At 43.3% G+C, this 17786-nt stretch overlaps 1 protein-coding gene across 1 annotated transcript; it reads right to left on the reverse strand.

The window, feature by feature from the left end:
- Positions 1–467: 467 nt before the first annotated feature.
- LOC106896806 (beta-1,4-galactosyltransferase 3-like) lies at positions 468–14426 on the reverse strand. Its single transcript, XM_014957052.1, has 7 exons — positions 14260–14426; positions 13655–14150; positions 7935–8170; positions 5744–5934; positions 5106–5228; positions 2177–2281; positions 468–1159 (listed from the first exon to the last, which is right to left on the reverse strand). The coding sequence occupies exons 2-7, from the start codon at positions 13890–13892 to the stop codon at positions 1018–1020; spliced, it is 1035 nt and encodes a 344-aa protein (XP_014812538.1). The 5' UTR covers positions 13893–14150; positions 14260–14426; the 3' UTR covers positions 468–1017.
- Between the last annotated feature and the right edge of the window lie 3360 nt (positions 14427–17786).

Below are 17786 nucleotides of genomic sequence, written 5' to 3' on the forward strand. Positions count from 1 at the left end.
CTTTTCAGTGAACAGGGAATTTTAGTATCTACAAGTGAGAAGCAAAAATACCCTGTGTCATCCTTGCAAAATAATTGGACCTGGTATGCAGTGCTACTCACTGACTTTACAGAGAAAGATGGATTACAGAAAGGGGAAGGTCTTGGGCAGATGGCATCAGTCTCACAGTCAGGTGTGTACAAATACACTCCTGTCAGGGTCACGGCTCCACTGTTGACATATTTGACTTAGTTTTTCCTCCAGTATTTCATTTCTCAGAAGTATTTTATGTTGAAGACAGATCAACCTTGAAAGATAATTAATGTCTGAGCAACAGCTGAAATACTAGATTAATTTCCCTATGCTGAGCAGGAGGTTAGACTGGGTGACAGATTCACGTCCCATTCAGCCTGAATTACTTACAGCTACAATAAAAACATTCAAACACTAATGGATCAGGCTAGAACAAACAAGGACTTAAGCTCTGGTTTCAAGGCAACTTTCTCCTTTATTGCGTTCATTAAATATTCTAGAAAATCTTAACCCAAACACATAACTCAATTTATTTTACTCAAATTGACAAAAGATATTTACAGAACTGTAACTGGCTTCAACACTTTCTTAAAATACAGCACTTCAGAGAGCCCATCTGACAGAATGGCTTGCATCCCAATTAACACTTAAGCACAAAGCAGGACAAACTTATCCACCTATGGAACCAAAGTTCCAGAAAACGTGGGTCAGCTTACTGTCAAGAAGACCTTGATCCCCAAGGCCCGAGAGGTGGGTCTGGCTCCAGCACTGGTTTTACAGTGATTTGACAATTTTTTTAGTAAGCTGCAGCCTGTTTATTAATATCATACCCTATTCCCAAAGCCTTTTCTTTGAAATCTTATAGGAAGAAAAGTGAAATGCAGGAAAGACAGAAGGGATTAGTCTCAGGTGGTGCAGGCCCCACACCACACCAGGAGGTAGAGGCTGAATGCCCTTACGCGTGCTGCTGTGCTGAGCCCAAACTCTGCTTCTGGTTTCATTCTCTCAAGAAAATGGGGGAACGTACCCAATGTCCACAGTGATGTTGGTATAAAGAGGATGCTTTGTCCTGGAAAGGAGCTTGAACTCTAATGAATTCATTCCATCATCCTTCCATGTTTTTCTGGTGTTGTGTCGAGGAGCAGGCCTGAAAAAGAAAGAATCCCTGCAGTTAGATAGAAGCACAAAGGTGATGTTTGTAGCTGAAGCTGCAGAAGAAACAGACTTCCAGAGGGGGCAAGGGTTTAGCAGATGAAAGGTGCTAGCAGAAAAGCCCCCCAAAAATTCTTTTCATCTAATAAAGACTAGAGAGAGAAGGCATTTTGTAAGACTGAACAGATTACAGTAAATTCACCTCGTGTTCTAAACAAAGAAGACAATTTGGACTGGAATCTCATTAGACAGGGAGACCAGCAAGGTGAATCACAGAATGAATCTGGTGGCCACTACAGTCTGCAAAGAACCAAGCAATTGGCAGCAGCTTTGAGAGACACAGAGTGCAACGCAGAGGCTTGCAGCAACGGTGAATACAGGCTGCTGCAGGGAGGTTTAAGGTTGTTATGGAAACCTGAGTTTTGAGATGATAGAGGGAAGGCTGCACTGTTGGTATGAGAAGCCTCCACCACACTTGACCCAACACCCTCCTCCAGCTCCTTTATATAAATCTAGGTCTTTGCTAAGGTCCCTTTCTCATAGCACCTTCCTCATCTCTTCAAACTAGAATGCTGCTTTCCACTATTTTAATGGCACACTGTAAATCCACACAGACTGAAAAGCAAGTTTTTATTACAGGGAAGTTGTTTCAAAATACCTCTTCAAACTGAACTCTCCCTATTTACAAGATATGCACTATTTTTTTAAAGTTTAATTCCCCGAACGATTTTGATGCTGAGAAGTCCGCTATGTGTTAGCTTCCTCTCTAGGACGTGTCCTTAACAATAGGAAAAAAGTAGGAAACCAGGAGAAACCCTTCAAATGCAGCAACAGGAGCAAAATGCTTCAGTTAAAACTGACTGAGAGCCTTCTTTAAATAGCCACATTAAAGCAGAAAAACAAGCAGTGGCATTAGGTGTACTTACTGCCTGTCATGAGGAAGATGAGGGTAACAGTCAACCTGCCACAAGCCAAAGAGTAGCCTCCTAACTGCCCCCCCCAGAACAGTTACCTTCTCCAGGGCTCCTGTGTCTCTGTCTCTTCATTGTAGTTCATCACTTTGTAGCGTCCAAGATGAGGTGACGTCCGGACTATTTTCATTCCTGCTAACTGAATCCTTTAAAACAACAAACACAATTTTTGCTTAGGCATAAAGCGGCCACTTCTAGAGTTAGTTATAGGGAAGTTCAGTCAGAAATAATTTTCAGTGTTCACACAATCAAAGCAAAATGCAGAAGCTGAAGGGGAGTGAGTTTAACACCACGGTGCCACATGACATGATCTTCTCCAGCAGGTTCTAACCAGGCTTGGGCTGGAAAAGCTCCCAGCTGCAGTGCACTTTGACAAGGTACAGGGGGGTTATAGCAGGCACAACAGCAGCACACAGAGCCTTCAAGGGCCTTTCCCATTAATCTGACAATTGAGCGTTGTTTTCACTTCCTCGTTAAGAACAGCACTTTCACTGTCTAGTGGTCCATCACCTAAACTTAAAAACCCCCGACACCCAAACTTGCAGTGTTGCATTGTCTGAAAGGAAGCCAGTCCTGAGTTTCAGATCAGATTAAGCCTCTCTGTTCTTTGAGAAGTGCCATTCATTCAGACGGCCTGATTAGAGGACTGGCTTCATAAAAGATTAGTGATAAATAAAATGTCAGCTGCAGGCCAGATAGATAAGAAAAAAAAGGGAACCAAAGGCTCAGAATTCCAGAACAGAGCTCCTAAAACCAGCATTTTGGGTGACTTTCAAGCAACGCATTGCTAATAGCATCTAAGTTAGTTTACCAATAAAAAAAAAAAAAGCCTGTTAATAGGGCTGGCAAACCTCCCTTATCACAGGGCAGCTCTTATGCAAAGAAAATTCCTGTGAATGTCAGAATGAATGTTAGCTCAACTGAGATTATCTAACTGGCATGTTTAAAACATCTGATTGCCTCCCATTGAGATTTGGTACAGCAGCAAGCTCCACTGAAGGTGGAATGCTACAAAGGTGACAAAGGCTGCAAAACTAAAAATATTTGTTAGTCTAGAGCCATCAAATGATTACAGTGTTGGACAGTGTGACATACTATTATTTCAGGCCGAGTTTTAGACAAGGTCTCTTGTTTTCTGAACATAAGCTTATTGCACATTCAATCAAAAAGACAAGAAAAAGCAAGAACACTAAATTTGATTTGTTGTTACACTTTTTGCATTACAAGATTAAACTAAAACCATAATATCAAGCAGTTAATACATCCATTTACTGTTAATATGAACCCAACAGACTTCCCTGTAGTTGATAATGTTAACATAAAACCAGTTCCAATTAGAGTTGTTTCTTCTTCTAATAAAAGGTAGATCCTGGTGTTTGCTAGAACTAATATTATGAACTACTGCAGTCTGCCAACTCTGAGTAGCAGCCAGCATGGTTTTTTGCTAACTCTGCTCTAATAAGCAGTATCCCTTTTATGTGGAACTCCTCTTTTTTTTTTTACATTTTGTGTCCAATTTCAACTACTAATTAATTCTGTTACTAAATGGTTAAGAAGTGCTTGAGCACCTCCTAAAATCGAAGTCCCAGTAGGTGCATCAAGTGGGCCATGGAGCCACCTCATTCTTAACTTCTGCAGGTTGAGATTTCAGTGTGTGACTAAATCGTTAACAGGCACTGTCCACGGCCTCCATGTTCCCACAGGCCAGAGCATTGCTAGTCATTAGTATAAGTTTTCAGAGAAGTAACACATGATTTACTTCCCTTTAAGAAAGGGCTATTTTGGGATCTACATAACCTACTTGCCTTAAGAGATTTCTGTAAGGAAGTGCACTCTTATGCGTAACTGGCCTGACTCTCCCACACTGGGACTGAAAACCACATTAGATGCTTAAGCTGTACTAAGACCAGCTGAATAGACCCAGCATTGTAGTGTTTGATTTAAAGATCTATTTTCCTGGCACTCCGTTCCTTTAAACGCTGACTCTCTAAACAATCCTCCACCCTTTCAGTTCGCTTTCCCTGAAAGGAAAATGAAGAATTCTATGTTAGAAAATCTGACTTTCAATTCCCAGAAGAATACTGCTTTGTAAAAAACTCCTACAGTCTCCTCGAACAGAACATTCCACCCAAACCGTGTAACTTGTCACGCTGTGCAAGACCAAAAAAACACACAAGGCCTTGATTGTCAGTTTAGTTTTATAAACTCCCCATCAGCTTGCTTCAGTGCAGGATGATGAAGGTGCACAGTGCAGCTACAAAGCTGAATAAAACCAAAAAAGAAAGCTACAGCTACGATTTTGTACTTGAAGAATTCGCATTAGGCAGAGTACCTGGAACTAAAGCCATTGTATTCACTTCTATAGCATGCTGCTGCCATGGCAACTCAAGTACAAGAAAAAACATCAGCTCTTGCTGTCACTGACTCACAGTCCTACAGAGGCTTCTCCATCACCCAGCACTGAAGACATTAAGTCAGAATTCCTTGTGTACCTTAATTCCAAGCATTGGTGATTAGATAATACTCAGAGCAATCTAGATGCCCAACGTAACTTAAATTCCCAACTGTCTGAGAATTAATAAGTATCTTCTTGGTTTTTCCTCTTCGTCAAGCTTGCGTATTCCTTCCTTCCCCTGGGGTGGGTCATGTCAATGGAGTCACTTGTCAAGCACTGGTGGTTATAACCCCTTGGACACACTCCAGAGCAACTGAAGGCACAAAGATGTGAAGTAACATTCTGCCCTCCAGAGAGAGTCTGAGGAAAGTTTTGTCCTCCCAGCACACAATGATTAGATTTATAGATGCTGAGCCTTCTCTGACATTAACCATTCCCAGTGAGGAGAGCATTTTGGATTATAATGATACTGCAAGCGCGTTAAGGAACAACATCTCAGTTCCTTTTGTAGGGTAATGCTACATGTTTTGTTAGCCAGCCTGCTTCTATTTTAAGCTTGTCCTGTGCATTAGTACCTTGTAGCAATGTCGTCATTTTCACCACCGCTGCCCCAGTATGTATTTGGAAACCCATTCATCTTCATGTAATGTTCTGGAGTCAGAGCAGATACACCCCCAAAAAAGGACTTATATGGCAGACTAAAAAAGAAAAGAAAAAAAAAAAGCATCGATATTGAAGGATAATACCAGTCCTCCCCAAACTAATGTGATGCAAGTCACACATGTATTAATCACATACCTTACAGATACTGTCATGACAATGCCAAAACCCAAAATAGCAAAACCAGTGTAATTCCTATTATGTTCCATTCCTCCTCTCCTCCCCCAGTAGACCAAAGTTAAGTTTTGAAATTCACATCTTGGGTTAGTTCAAAATACCTTCATCCTGTCCCACATCTTCAACATGATCCAGCAATTCCCACCCTATACTTTTATTCTGGAAGGAAAGGCATATAGAACCCTGCCAGCCATTTGTTAAGCTGAGCTAACAGTGGAATAGGGAACCACCGCAGGCAAGGAACTGTTCAAAATTGCAAGCTTGGGTCAAAAAAAACCCTTTTCTGGGGAAGTCACTACTGCAACACTAATAAACAGAAAACATCTTAAAGGCTGTATCTTTCACTGTCCCCATTACATACATCAAAGGCACTTACGTGTACTGAAACTTATCCATGGCACTAGCCATGTGCTTGGGATAGTATTCATCGCACACGTAGAGATTATTATCATTTTCAGGGACTAGGTCCACATCGTGCAGGAGAAGGCAGTCCCAGTCTTCATCCCTCAGGGCTTCCCGGACACCAACATTAAGCAGCTTTGCCCGGTTAAACGTGCCGTTCCCCACCTGGAAAAGAAAACCTACATTTCTTCATCAAAACAACAAAAAGGATAACTCAATTAAAATTTGTATTACTAAAAAAGCCTCATTCAGTTGAGTGACACTGGAATGAATCAATACTGGCTGCAAATTTCATTCCCCAGACTCTGAAAATGTCACCCATTCTCTTCACAATATTCTCGGCAATTGTAAGCTGTGCTGTGTCACAGGTACATACCGTGGGCACCTGAAGAAGGTTGACTTTTTAAGAGACCAGTAAGTCCATCCTCAGGTGGCCATCTGCACATCAACATTTCTGCCCAACTACTGCTTATTAAAGCTTAGAAATGAGAAGATAAATCTTGGTCAAACAAAAAAGTTTCTTCTGCATCTCAGTCAGAATTACATAATCACAGAATAATACGGGGTTGGAAGGGACCTCTGCAGATCATCTAGTCCAACCCCCCTGCCAAAGCAGGTCCACCCAGAGCAGGTTGCACAGGAACATGTCCAGGCAGTTTTGAATGTCTCCAGAGAAGGAGACTCCACCATCTCTCCGGGCAGCCCGTTCCAGTGCTCTGCCACCCTCAAAGTAAAGAAGCTCCTCCTCATGTTTAGATGGAACTTCCCATGTTTAAGTTTGTGCCTGTTACCTTTTGTCCTGTCACTGGGCACCACTGAAAAAAGACTGGCCCCATCCTCTTGACACCCACCCTTTAAGTATCTATAGGCAATGATCAGATGCCCCCTCAGTCTTCTACAGACTAAAAAGACCCAAGTCCCTCACCCTTCCCTCGTAAGAGAGATGTTGAGGTGCTGGAGCGGGTCCAGAGAAGGGCAACGAAGCTGGTGAGGGGTCTGGAGCACAAGTCTTACGAGGAGAGGCTGAGGGAGCTGGGGTTGTTCAGTCTGGGGAAGAAGAGACTGAGGGGAGACCTTACCGCTCTGTACAAGTACCTGAAAGGAGGGTGTAGAGAGGCAGGGGTCAGTCTCTTCTTCCAAGTTACAGATGATAGGACAAGGGGTAATGGGTTCAAGTTGCACCAGGGGAAGTTCAGGTTGGATATTAGGAAACATTTCTTTACTGAAAGGGTTGTCAGGCATTGGAATGGACTGCCCAGGGAGGTGGTGGAGTCACCATCCCTGGAGGTATTTAAGAAACGTGTAGACATGGTTCTTCAGGGCATGCTCTAGTGCCTAAGATTATTGGTTTGTCGTGGGCTGCTGAGTGGGTGGGTGATGGATTTTTGGTTTGGTTGTTGTTGTGTGTTTAGGTGGTGTGGTGGCCACAGTACTCCAGATATGGCCTCACCAGGGCAGAGTAGAGGGACAGGATGACCTCCTTTGATGTGCTGGCCACACTCTTCTTGATGTACCCCAGGATGCCATTGGCCTTCTTGGCCACTAGGGCGCATTGCTGGCTCATGCTCATCCTGTTTCCCCCCAGGACTCCCATGTTTTTTTTCCACAGACCTGCTCTCCCGTTTCAACTATCAGTTGAATTAACCATCAGTTAATCAGAATCAACTATCAGTTTTAGTTAATGAATCCAAAACTTCCTCTCTCACCACTGATCTTTTGCAATACCTGATTTTTTGCAACTGACCAAGGTCAGTTACAAACGGCTGTTTGACTTCTACAGGTTGCCCCACAGCAGGGTCAAGCCAAATGTTTTTCTTTGATACAGGCTGGAAATATCCAATTGCACTTTAGCATTTAGTCTCAACAGTTTTGCTCAGCTACAGACAAACCACATTCTTGAACAGCTGAAAAGACACGTTAGCACTTAATGACTACTTCATCCCTCTAGAATAATAAAAAGATGCATAACAGATCAACAGTAGAATAATGATCTTAACAAGTGGTATGATATTTCAATCATTAGCAGCCATAGACGTGGGACAGCATATAACTGACCAGCTCTAAACCCATGCATAAAACAGTACTTCCATATGAGAAGATTCACATTTCTTGTTCAGAACCTAACCCTTAACTGGGAAGCTCAGCTACATCTGGTTTAGATTTACCTGCTGAATCAAGTAGATACTGTAGCTGAGCTGCTGGCGCTGCAAGAAAGGATGAATATAGTAGAGAAGATGGTGAAGGTACTTCTCCTGGTTCCTGTATGCTACAAGGATGGCTGACTTGTAGCGGGCCAAGCAGTGAGGAGGCCTGTAGCGGCCACCAGACTGAACAAAAGGATTTTTTTTGATGATCATTCTTTCACTAGGGAGCAACTCGAAGGTGATGGTTAATGGACCAACTGAAAGGAAAGAGAGAAAAAAAAAATAAAAAATAAATCAGTGATGTTTTTCAACGTTATTCGGGCCTATCAGATTAGGTACAGGTTTGCTACTTGAGACACCAGCTCTACACCAGGCTCCTGCACTGCTTGCTTTTTCCTGGTATGGGCTCCCTACTACACCTTCTGCCTTGTGTTGCTTAGATGGGATCCTTGAATAAAAGTATTTATTCACTGTAAGAATAGCATTGAAAAATGAATCAAGGTGAGCAGAAATATCTGCTTTCCCTACCTACATGGAAAAAATTTCTAAGCCTCTTTCAGAGGAGATTCAAGGACAACGATGTCCGAAAGGATATTCAGCAGGTTGGGGGAGAAATAGTTTAAAGCCTGGATGAATACAAACACAGGAAATGTTAGCTTTATCTTAAAAAAGGTTTTGAATTCAATTTGATGTTACAATCACATGCCACAAGGGCTGTATTTGCTATATTATTTAATTATATAGAGTGATAAGTAGGCAGTACTTCAAAATTTGACAGTACTGAGAAGGAAGAAGAGAGATGCTACATTTTCAGGAACAGGCACAAGGCAGGAAAAGAAACTACATGTGATAGTTCTTGTACTCAGCACTTCTATTTTAAATGCAAAACATACTGGATATATTTAACAGCTTTTATCTAATAAAAAAATATTGCATTTTAATCTGAATTCTTCCATTCTTCAGATGGAAAATGCTTGACAAGTAAGAAGAAAGAATCAATATTAACTGTCAATTGCCATTTTGACACAACCCTCGTATTGTAATAATATGAGCAAACAAATTCTACAGTTATTTAAATGCCTGTCCTTCTGGGTAGCAAGAAAAGGTTCCAGAACTAGCAGAAGAGTCATATTTATACACAGATCAGTGTAACTTAGTGGTTTCCAACCACTGTCAATTTCTAAGTAAATAAAGTACACACGCAGAACAAGATTAAAATCTATTACTTCAACAAACTAGGAAGAAACCTTCACTTAAATCACAATTAAAAGGTAACGATTTCAAATGACAGTTTGAAGTAGGACAAACAATTCTCTGCAGGCCACTCTACTCAAAGAAAAAAAATTTTTTTGCACCAGAAGCCCGTGAGGCAAGTTGTTAGGGTTTTGGTTTGGTTTTTATTTGTTGTTGTTTGTGTTGCTGCTGGTTTGTTTGGGTTTTTTTGCTAAATAATTTATAAATAACATTTTCTTTTCCCTCCAAGCTCACAGTTAATCCTAAGGCTGTTCTGAAGCAAGTTTTCAGAATCTTGTAAGTCAAACTCTCTCTTAAACCACTGAAATAAATAATTCTCTCAAAAGACTTCTGATAACGAAGCCTGAGAGAGAAAGAGCAAATATTTAGGCCTGGTGTTTAGTACCTTCCATTTGAGCAGGGAAAGGTACAGGTGTGTCTTAAATCTAGGTAAGTATTTTAAGTAGGTGAGTCCAGAAGGTTCTTCTTCCAGCCCATCCTACATTCAAGTCTCTGCTACAATTCTAACAGAAAAAAATTGAGCTTGCATTCACCCACATCTTGTTTAACTGACAGAAAAGGAAGCAATATCCCTCTACTGGTTTGGGTTTTGGGTTGGTTTTTTTTGTTTTGTGTTTTTTTTTTTTTTTTGCATTAACAAGGCTTAGGGACTAAATTTGGCATAAGATTCAAGCTCTTGGCTGAGAACTGGGAAACACTTTGCTCGTGTTTGGAAGTTGGTATACCTCGCTTTTCTGATACTCAACGAGTGTCTCCTTTTCCTCCTCAAGGAACACACATAATGGCATTCTGAACAGCCACTAATCCCATTTCTCACACTGTCAAAAAAGGTCTAGCCACTGTGAGTCCCACTTCGTGGTTTTTGTTAGATGGTTGGGTTTTGTTTGTTTTTTGAAAGGAAAACTTGAATTTTGCTTGTCAGCAAGATCGTGCAGTAGCTGACTCTTAAGGACTCTTTCAATCCTTCCCCAAGTATCTAAAATGCAGGGGGAGTTTGATTTTGGCTGCGTTACCCTCAGTAGGAACCTGGAGCACATTGCCATACCTTCATGCCTGAAACTGAAAAGCAGTTCCTCAGAGAATCATGCCTTGGGTCCACAAATCTAGGTCATGTTCACTGTTAAGATTTTATTATGTTATTACCTACTTCTACACAGACAGTTTCCTCTTCTGCCTTAAAGACCATCACATTTCAATCCAACTTTATTTTGAATCTGTAATTTATGTTGCTTTTTAGATTTAGGAACTCTCTGATTATCAGATCTTTTAACTAAAGCACCATTAACCACTGATTTGGTAACATCTGGAGCTTGCTAAAGAAAAGGATTTCAACTACAGATCATCGCTCCAAGGAAAATATAAAAAAGAGAATTAATGCCTTTTGTTCTCTCACAAAGGCAGGGGTTTGTTTCCTCTAATAGAATCAGGGCTCTTTGTATTGCAGAGTAAGATTCTGTAGCAATAATCCTTAAATTAAAAAAAAAAAATCAAACCTAAATTTGAACATAAGGGTCTAAGTAAGAGAATGTGCAATAGTTTCACTCCCGTTGTCTCCTTCCATAACCAAGCACACAATTCATGGGTAATATCTGCATTTTTCAAGTTTTTCAAGACATCATGTTCTCCTAGGCCTGGCTCCATACCTCAATCTAGTATATGCAAAGGAAACACAGAAAAAAAGAAGTTAGTCCAGGAATTATATCCCCAAAACGTCTGGCTGCCCTACACTCCTTGGCTACAAGCTAAATTCTGGCTCTCAGGTCTCCTTCCTGCCCAATTAACAAAGGGCTAACGCACTATAATCCAATTAAATCCCAGATGTGAACAGAGCAGTCACAGACTGGACCAAACAAAACTGCTAAAGTTTGGGACAGGAGGAGAAACCTATTTTAGACATGCTAGAAAGCACAGGATCCCAATTCAGACAAGATACAGAATCAGCACCCTGAAGCGTCCAAGAAATTTCTCCATAGCCTGGTTCCCAAGCTCTTTCTGTGCCAGTACCATCACACAGAGGGTGTTTAATTAATGTGAAACTATGGTGTGTAGAGTTAAAACCCTCAGCTCCCTGTCTGTATTGCTAGCTGGTGCCAGTGACAGCATACTCCCTGCTTGCTTTACGTTCTAGGAACACATGTGACTATCAGGGGGATCTGTTGATTCTAACCAGATCTATCCCTTCTTGAGAAAGAAACTACATGACTTTTGAACTCCTTGCCACACGTTTAGAGTTAGCTCAACCAGAATAAGCAGAACTTACACAAGCTAAACAAACAGGAACAGTAGCATAGATTAATATCTCACTGAAAAAGTGCAGCACCGCTCACTACATCCATAGATTCATACTTGTATAATTCTATCACCCTTTTGAACGAAAGAAAGAAAAAAAAGCAGACCAATAGGCCTTAACTTAAACACCAGTTTCTAATAGCAAAAAACTAGGCTGCCTCAACTGCAGCTGAAAACAAATCTCAGCATTACCACCTTTTTACTTCTTTTTAACTCTAAGAAAAGAAACTCTAGTAGGAGAGCATCCATTAGGAAATACAGCAGGAGCTACTCACTACTATGGCAGATGGTCACACTCATGAAAAGGTTATGACAGATGGGACTGAAAGGGAGTAACTACTACAAGAACGAAAAAATTCTTCCGTAGAACAAACATATTTAAAACAGCCGTTACAGGCATAACTTTCAACTATTGAAGTCCTCAAGTGCCAAAACAACTCGTTCAGCACATACCACGCATGAAACAAGGTACCTCTTTAAAAAAAAACAAAAACAAACACAACCAAAACCTGAGTCTTCTAGCATCAAGTTTCTTCCTGGGAAGAGGAAGAGAGGAACTGAAACAAACAACGCATCTCGGGTTTTGAATTTAAATTCTACTTACTGTTCAGTCTCTCTAAGCACAACTGTAGCACATAAACACTTTGCTTTTTCCAAAAACAAAGGAGGAAAGATGCAACTCATTATTTGTGTAGAAACTTCAACCTTTAAGGGAATTTGAGTAATTTATTCACAATATTAATGAAGACATTGAATATCTAGTACAACGCTTTTCAAGCTGTCAGTCACAGAAGGTTCAATGGACACCACTAGGCGTTAAAAATGTAGCCTTAGTCAGAAAGTGCCTATATCCTGCAAGGCAGAGATGTTTAGTAATTTTACTTTAAGTTGTACTCCACACCCCTGGAAAAACCAAGATGCTGTAGATTCACGAGGTAGGAAAAAGACAGATGAGCTGCAAGCTCATCTTCCATTCAAACAGTTATTGAAATGATCTACTATAAGTAGAAGAGGAAAGAGTGCAGCACTTCATAAAAGCCCTGATGCAGAAACCATTTAAGCCATTTGGCATCCTTCCAGTTACTTTAACACACTTTGGAGTGGACACAGTGACTTATTACCAGCTTCGAACTGGAGTCCTCAAGAATTGATCTGAAATCTCATTTAATGGAGTTTATGAAATTAATATTAAAAGGCATTGTTCTTTCTTACATAACGCTTCCAAGAGAGATCAGTCCAATGAGAGAAGATGGTAACAATCAATCAAGACATTTATAATTCGTTCATATGGACCTGTGACAAACGCAACAAAGGCCAAGTACCTTGCAGAGTAATGTGCATTTCGGGGGGAAACACCCACAAGAGATGTTCTTGTGTTGGTTTTTATTTGTTTTGTTTTGGTTTTTGTCCCAGTCAACTTTACTGTTTGTTTCCATCTATAACGAACATTCTGTTTTCACTTTAGCTTTCAAGTACCACATGCAGGCCAAGCCCTTCTGTCTAAGCACTCTTGGGGATGGGCAAAAGAAGAGGCCTTAAAAAGATTTCACTGCTCTAAGAGCACTGATTACTTTACTGTAATTTTACTCTGCCTCCTCCATATACATCACCGCTCTTGCTTATCTGATGGTTTGCAGCCAAGGTGCACAGAGCTGCACCTAGTTTAGTTTGGTTTCTTTTTGGTTTTTTGGTTTTGGTTGGTTTTTTTTGAGATCAAAGTTTACTCATTTGACTTTCCAGAACAGAGCGTTCTTGTCAGTAGTGGAGACAAGCAGGGTGCTGGCACATTTCTGCGGTGCTTTTTCAAATAAAACAATTAAGTTGGAAACGCAGGTCAAAAGCATGCAGTTACCAAAACACAACCATTGGCACATTTTACACAGGACTGCCAAGAACAACAACAAAAAAGTTTTACTAACTTGGCATTAACATCCTGTGCTGTTTTTACTCTTGCTCCGCAATCTCTATGTAGCTAAATCCTTAATATTGGAAGCTTTTAGATCAGAAGAATACTTTTCCTTGTATAAGGGATACAAGTCAGTTAAATGACACATGAAAGTTTTTTCAGTTCAAGTACTACGTCACTATACCACTTTTAAAGGGGAAAAGTTTGAAAAATATACAACTTACATTTACAAAGCGCTCAGCGTTATAACGTACCAGAGCAGTTATTTCAAACGCTACTGGTTTATACCTACCAAATATGGGTGACTGCACTGAGCAGTACGGCATTGCCTCTTCATTAGCAGCTGGGGTAAACAAGCTGAGGTTTGTATAGACATCATGAGTTTTTGAGTAATCCAGAACGGGACGCGAGTCCAAAAACTCACGGAACACATTTGAAGGTCCACCTCGGTAGAGTATCAAGATAAGTATCGCTTGGAAGACAAAGAGGAACAGCAGAAAACAAGGATTTTCGACCCGAGAGAGGGACATAGCTTTTAGCCCATGCTCCGGAATCTGACGGGTGAGGAGTTTTAACCGCTTTCCAAGAGCTGCCGTGCCACCTTCAGGTGCCACCTTCAGGGCTACATCGCTGTGCAGGCAAGACCACCTTCTCCTCCACTCCCACCTCCTCCTCTTCCTCCTCCTCCTCTTCCTCCTCAAACTTTCTGAGGCGGCAGCCCGCTCTTCCAGCACGGCTTCGCCGGGACTCCTGGAGCCACACACCGCCCCTTCCCGCTACCTGCCGGCCTGAAGGAGAGAAAAAGCCGTTTCAAGCCCACCGAGGGCAGAAACTCCAGAGCACCCCAACCCGGCAGCCAGCACCGCGGGGCCGGGGGGTACCGCCGCCCTCACCCACCCTTACGCCGGCCCCCGCGGGGCAGGCTGCCTGAGGCGGAGGAAACGGCGAGGCCGGGCGACTCCCGGAGAGGACCGAGCGGCACACAGCCAGCGGGGCGAGTAGCAGCCTCCCACAGAGACTCCCGGCAGCCCGGCCTTCCCCCGCTCCGCTCCGCCCCGGCCCGGGCTGAGGGAAGGAGGGAGGGAGCGCCCTCACGGCGCGGCCGTTACCGCCCAACCGTCACGCAACCTCCCCCGCTACTTTCCGGCGAGACTACATCTCCCAGCATGCAAAGCGGGGCAGGGCCGCTGCGCCGCCGCGCGGCTTGCTGGGAGATGTAGTCCCCGGGCTCCCTCAGCGGCCGGCTCTGTGGCGGCCTCGCCGTCGGGATGGCCTCCGAGTAACGGTTCTGCGGGGAGAGGGGCAGGGCCGGGGGCAGCTGCTGTGCTGTATGGCGGGTCTGGCCTTCTGTCAGCCCGCGGCCGCTGTCCCGGCTCTGATTTGGTTGTTGAACACGGCAGAGAGGGGTAAACTACCCTCTGCCTAGGCCTGAAGGGACCATGGCAGCCCAGCCTCCGCAGCGAGGGACCGCTCGCTCCTCACAGCCTCACCGCGCATAAAGATTTTGGCTCATACACCCGTCCCTTCTGATTTCTTAACGAGCTGGGGCTTACGAGATTTGTGCTGTTAGTCCGCTTGCCTGTCCTCATAACTTGCTCTCAATTATTGCCCTTTTTCACTTCAATTTGGCAAAGGAAACAAAGTCTTACAGCCATTAAATTCCTACCGGGCTTCAGAGAAAGGTCGGCAGCTGGTTCTGCGCTGAGGAAAAGGACATTTGTGCGAGTGAGAGGGGGCAGGAGCCCTTACTTCAGCCTCCCGTCCTGCTCAGCTGGGCTGGGCTGTCCACCCGCACCCCTGGCTCCAAACGAGGTGCAGCTGCTGTTTGCCCTCCAAATGGGGTGGCATGGGGAAAAGTTGGGGGGAGAGAGGGGAGAGGGTTTATACGGAGAGCTGGGAGTACTCTGGCTTCGGTGCTGGACACGTCTAGGGGACACGTCTATAGGGAACTTGACCTCAGAACGACCCATTATTCGAGTGGCTTGCTTAAGGCCTGGAGGTAAATTGCCATCATTTCACATTTACATTAATTGTTTTTAAAAATAATAATAAAATAAGATACTTAACATTTATTTTGGCTTGGCAAAGTCTTGCTCTATATAAATCCCCCCAGTGCTGGTGCTGCAAAGGTTGCTTTTCTTGCAGACCACTGTGAGTCTCTACGTTCTTCCTGTGCCATTCCCTCCATGACCATGGCAAACCCACCCTGCTTGTCTTCCCCCCCATAAAACAAAGCAATGCTCACTGTTCTGCTGAAAGTCGCGGCGAGTACAATGCCACGGACAGGAAAGAACTAATCTCTGTGTCAACCATGGAACAGGGGAAACAAGGTTTTCTGGGATTGCAGACAGCAATTGTTTTAGAGCCTGGTATTGCTTCATGGTTTGCTTGCGATCCTCCCTTGGGTCACAGGAGGAAATCGCAATGTAGGAACAACTTGGGCAAGGCAGGTCTGTCTCCATCTCTCTCGAAGGTGGGGGAGAAGCTGGACCTGCTGGAACTGTCCTGCGCTGGCGGCTCTGCTGACTTCCTCACAGTCAGGGCTTAGTGTAAAAAATCACAGAATCTCGTGGGTTGGAAGGGACCTCTGAAATCATCGAGTCCAACCACACTGAAAAAAAAAAACAACCAAACAAAAAAACCCCAACCAAACAAACCACCACACCCACAACAAACACCACACCACACAACACCCACCAACCAAGCCCCATACCAACAGCAGCACATACAACACCCCACCACACCCCAATAATCTCAGGCACTAGAGCATGGCCTGAAGAGCCACATCTACACGTTTCTTAAATACCTCCAGGGATGGTGACTCCACCACCCCCCTGGGCAGACTGTTCCAGTGCCTGACCACTCTCTCAGTAAAGTAATTCTTCCCAATATCTAATCTAAACCTCCCCTGCTGCAACTTCAGACCATTTCCTCTGGTCATTATTCCCCTTTCAGGTAGTTGTAGAGGGCAACGAGATCTCCCCTCAGCCTCCTCTTTTCCAAACTAAACATGCCCAGTTGCCTCAGCCTCTCCTCATAGGACTTGCTCTCTAGACCCCTCACCAGCTTGGTGGCTCTTCTCTGGACACGCTCCAGCAGCTTATCATCACCTTGTGTCTGTTCCTGGGCACAAGCAGCAGGTCAGCTGGAAAGGCAACAGCCTACCCCAAGCTGTATTTTCACCTGTGCGTAGATATGCTCTCAAGACTGGAAAAGCAAACATACAACTAGGCAGATCAACTGTCTGTAGAGGAGCCAAACAGAACATATTTCTGAGCTGCATCTCCAGGAAATCCTCCCTTGGGAGCCTTCCAAAACCAAATATGGTTCCTCTCCTTCCCCTTCAGCCATCATCCCTGGAACAAGTGGATCAGAAACCACCACAAGCCTTTTTCGTCACAAGAGAACAAGGAAGTATGGACTGGAGAGCAGAGTACGTATGAGAACTTTGTGGTGCCAGCAGGTCTGAGCCTTTTCAGGGTCACAGCGCTCCTGTTTTAAACAGAGTGGTGGAAAGCTGGGGTGTGTTTTGAATTAAAAATGAATCAGATTGCTTAAATGCAAAAAAAAAATAATTTAACTGCCTCCACTGAAACGTGGAAGGGAGATGGTGGGCATTTTAGCAAGCCCTGTGCACAGATTTATTGAGGGCAGTGATGGAGGAAAACAATGTGAGACTGGATCTGTAAGAAGCAGGCACCAGGCTGTCTTCAGTCAAAGGTCTGCCTTTCTCATTTTCACACGTCTGCCTGAGAAATTAAATTGAATGCATACAAAAAAAAAAAAAAAAAAAAAAAAAAAAAAAAAAAAAAAAAAAAAAAAAAAAAAAAAAAAAAAAAAAAAAAAAAAAAAAAAAAAAAAAAAAACTGTAAGAAGCAGGCACCAGGCTGTCTTCAGTCAAAGGTCTGCCTTTCTCATTTTCACACGTCTGCCTGAGAAATTAAATTGAATGCATACAAAAAAAAAAAAAAAAAAAGACAAACACCATCTTCAACAGAGCTTGAAATTAAGTTTGTGCAAGAGCCTCTGGATTGTCCCAGGGGAGGAGGGCTTCCCCTCCCTCCAAGTGTAATTTCACCTCCAGCCAGCCCTGAACGTGATGAGAGACTGAGAGAAGCACCTCGCACCATTTAATAAGATTCATTCTTGCTTGCTCTTTCCCCTTCTCCTCCCCACCTCGTCTTTTGGGGCAGGCAGCAGATCCCAGTTGAAAGTGGAGCAGAGCGGCTGGGAAGCTCGGCCTTGAAAATGCAAGGAGGGGAGGAACAATAACTGGTAACAAACAGGGGGCTCAGGCAGTGCTGGTCAATGTCTCTTACCCACCGCCCTCTCAATCCCCAGGGTTTCTGTTGAGGAAAAAGGAAGGTGGCATTAATCCTTGCATGGGCATTGTAGAAACTTTCATGCACCGCAGCCAAGAAGAG

Source organism: Calidris pugnax, unplaced genomic scaffold (genome assembly GCF_001431845.1).
Source record: "Calidris pugnax isolate Ruff unplaced genomic scaffold, ASM143184v1 scaffold225, whole genome shotgun sequence".
NCBI lineage: Eukaryota > Metazoa > Chordata > Aves > Charadriiformes > Scolopacidae > Calidris > Calidris pugnax.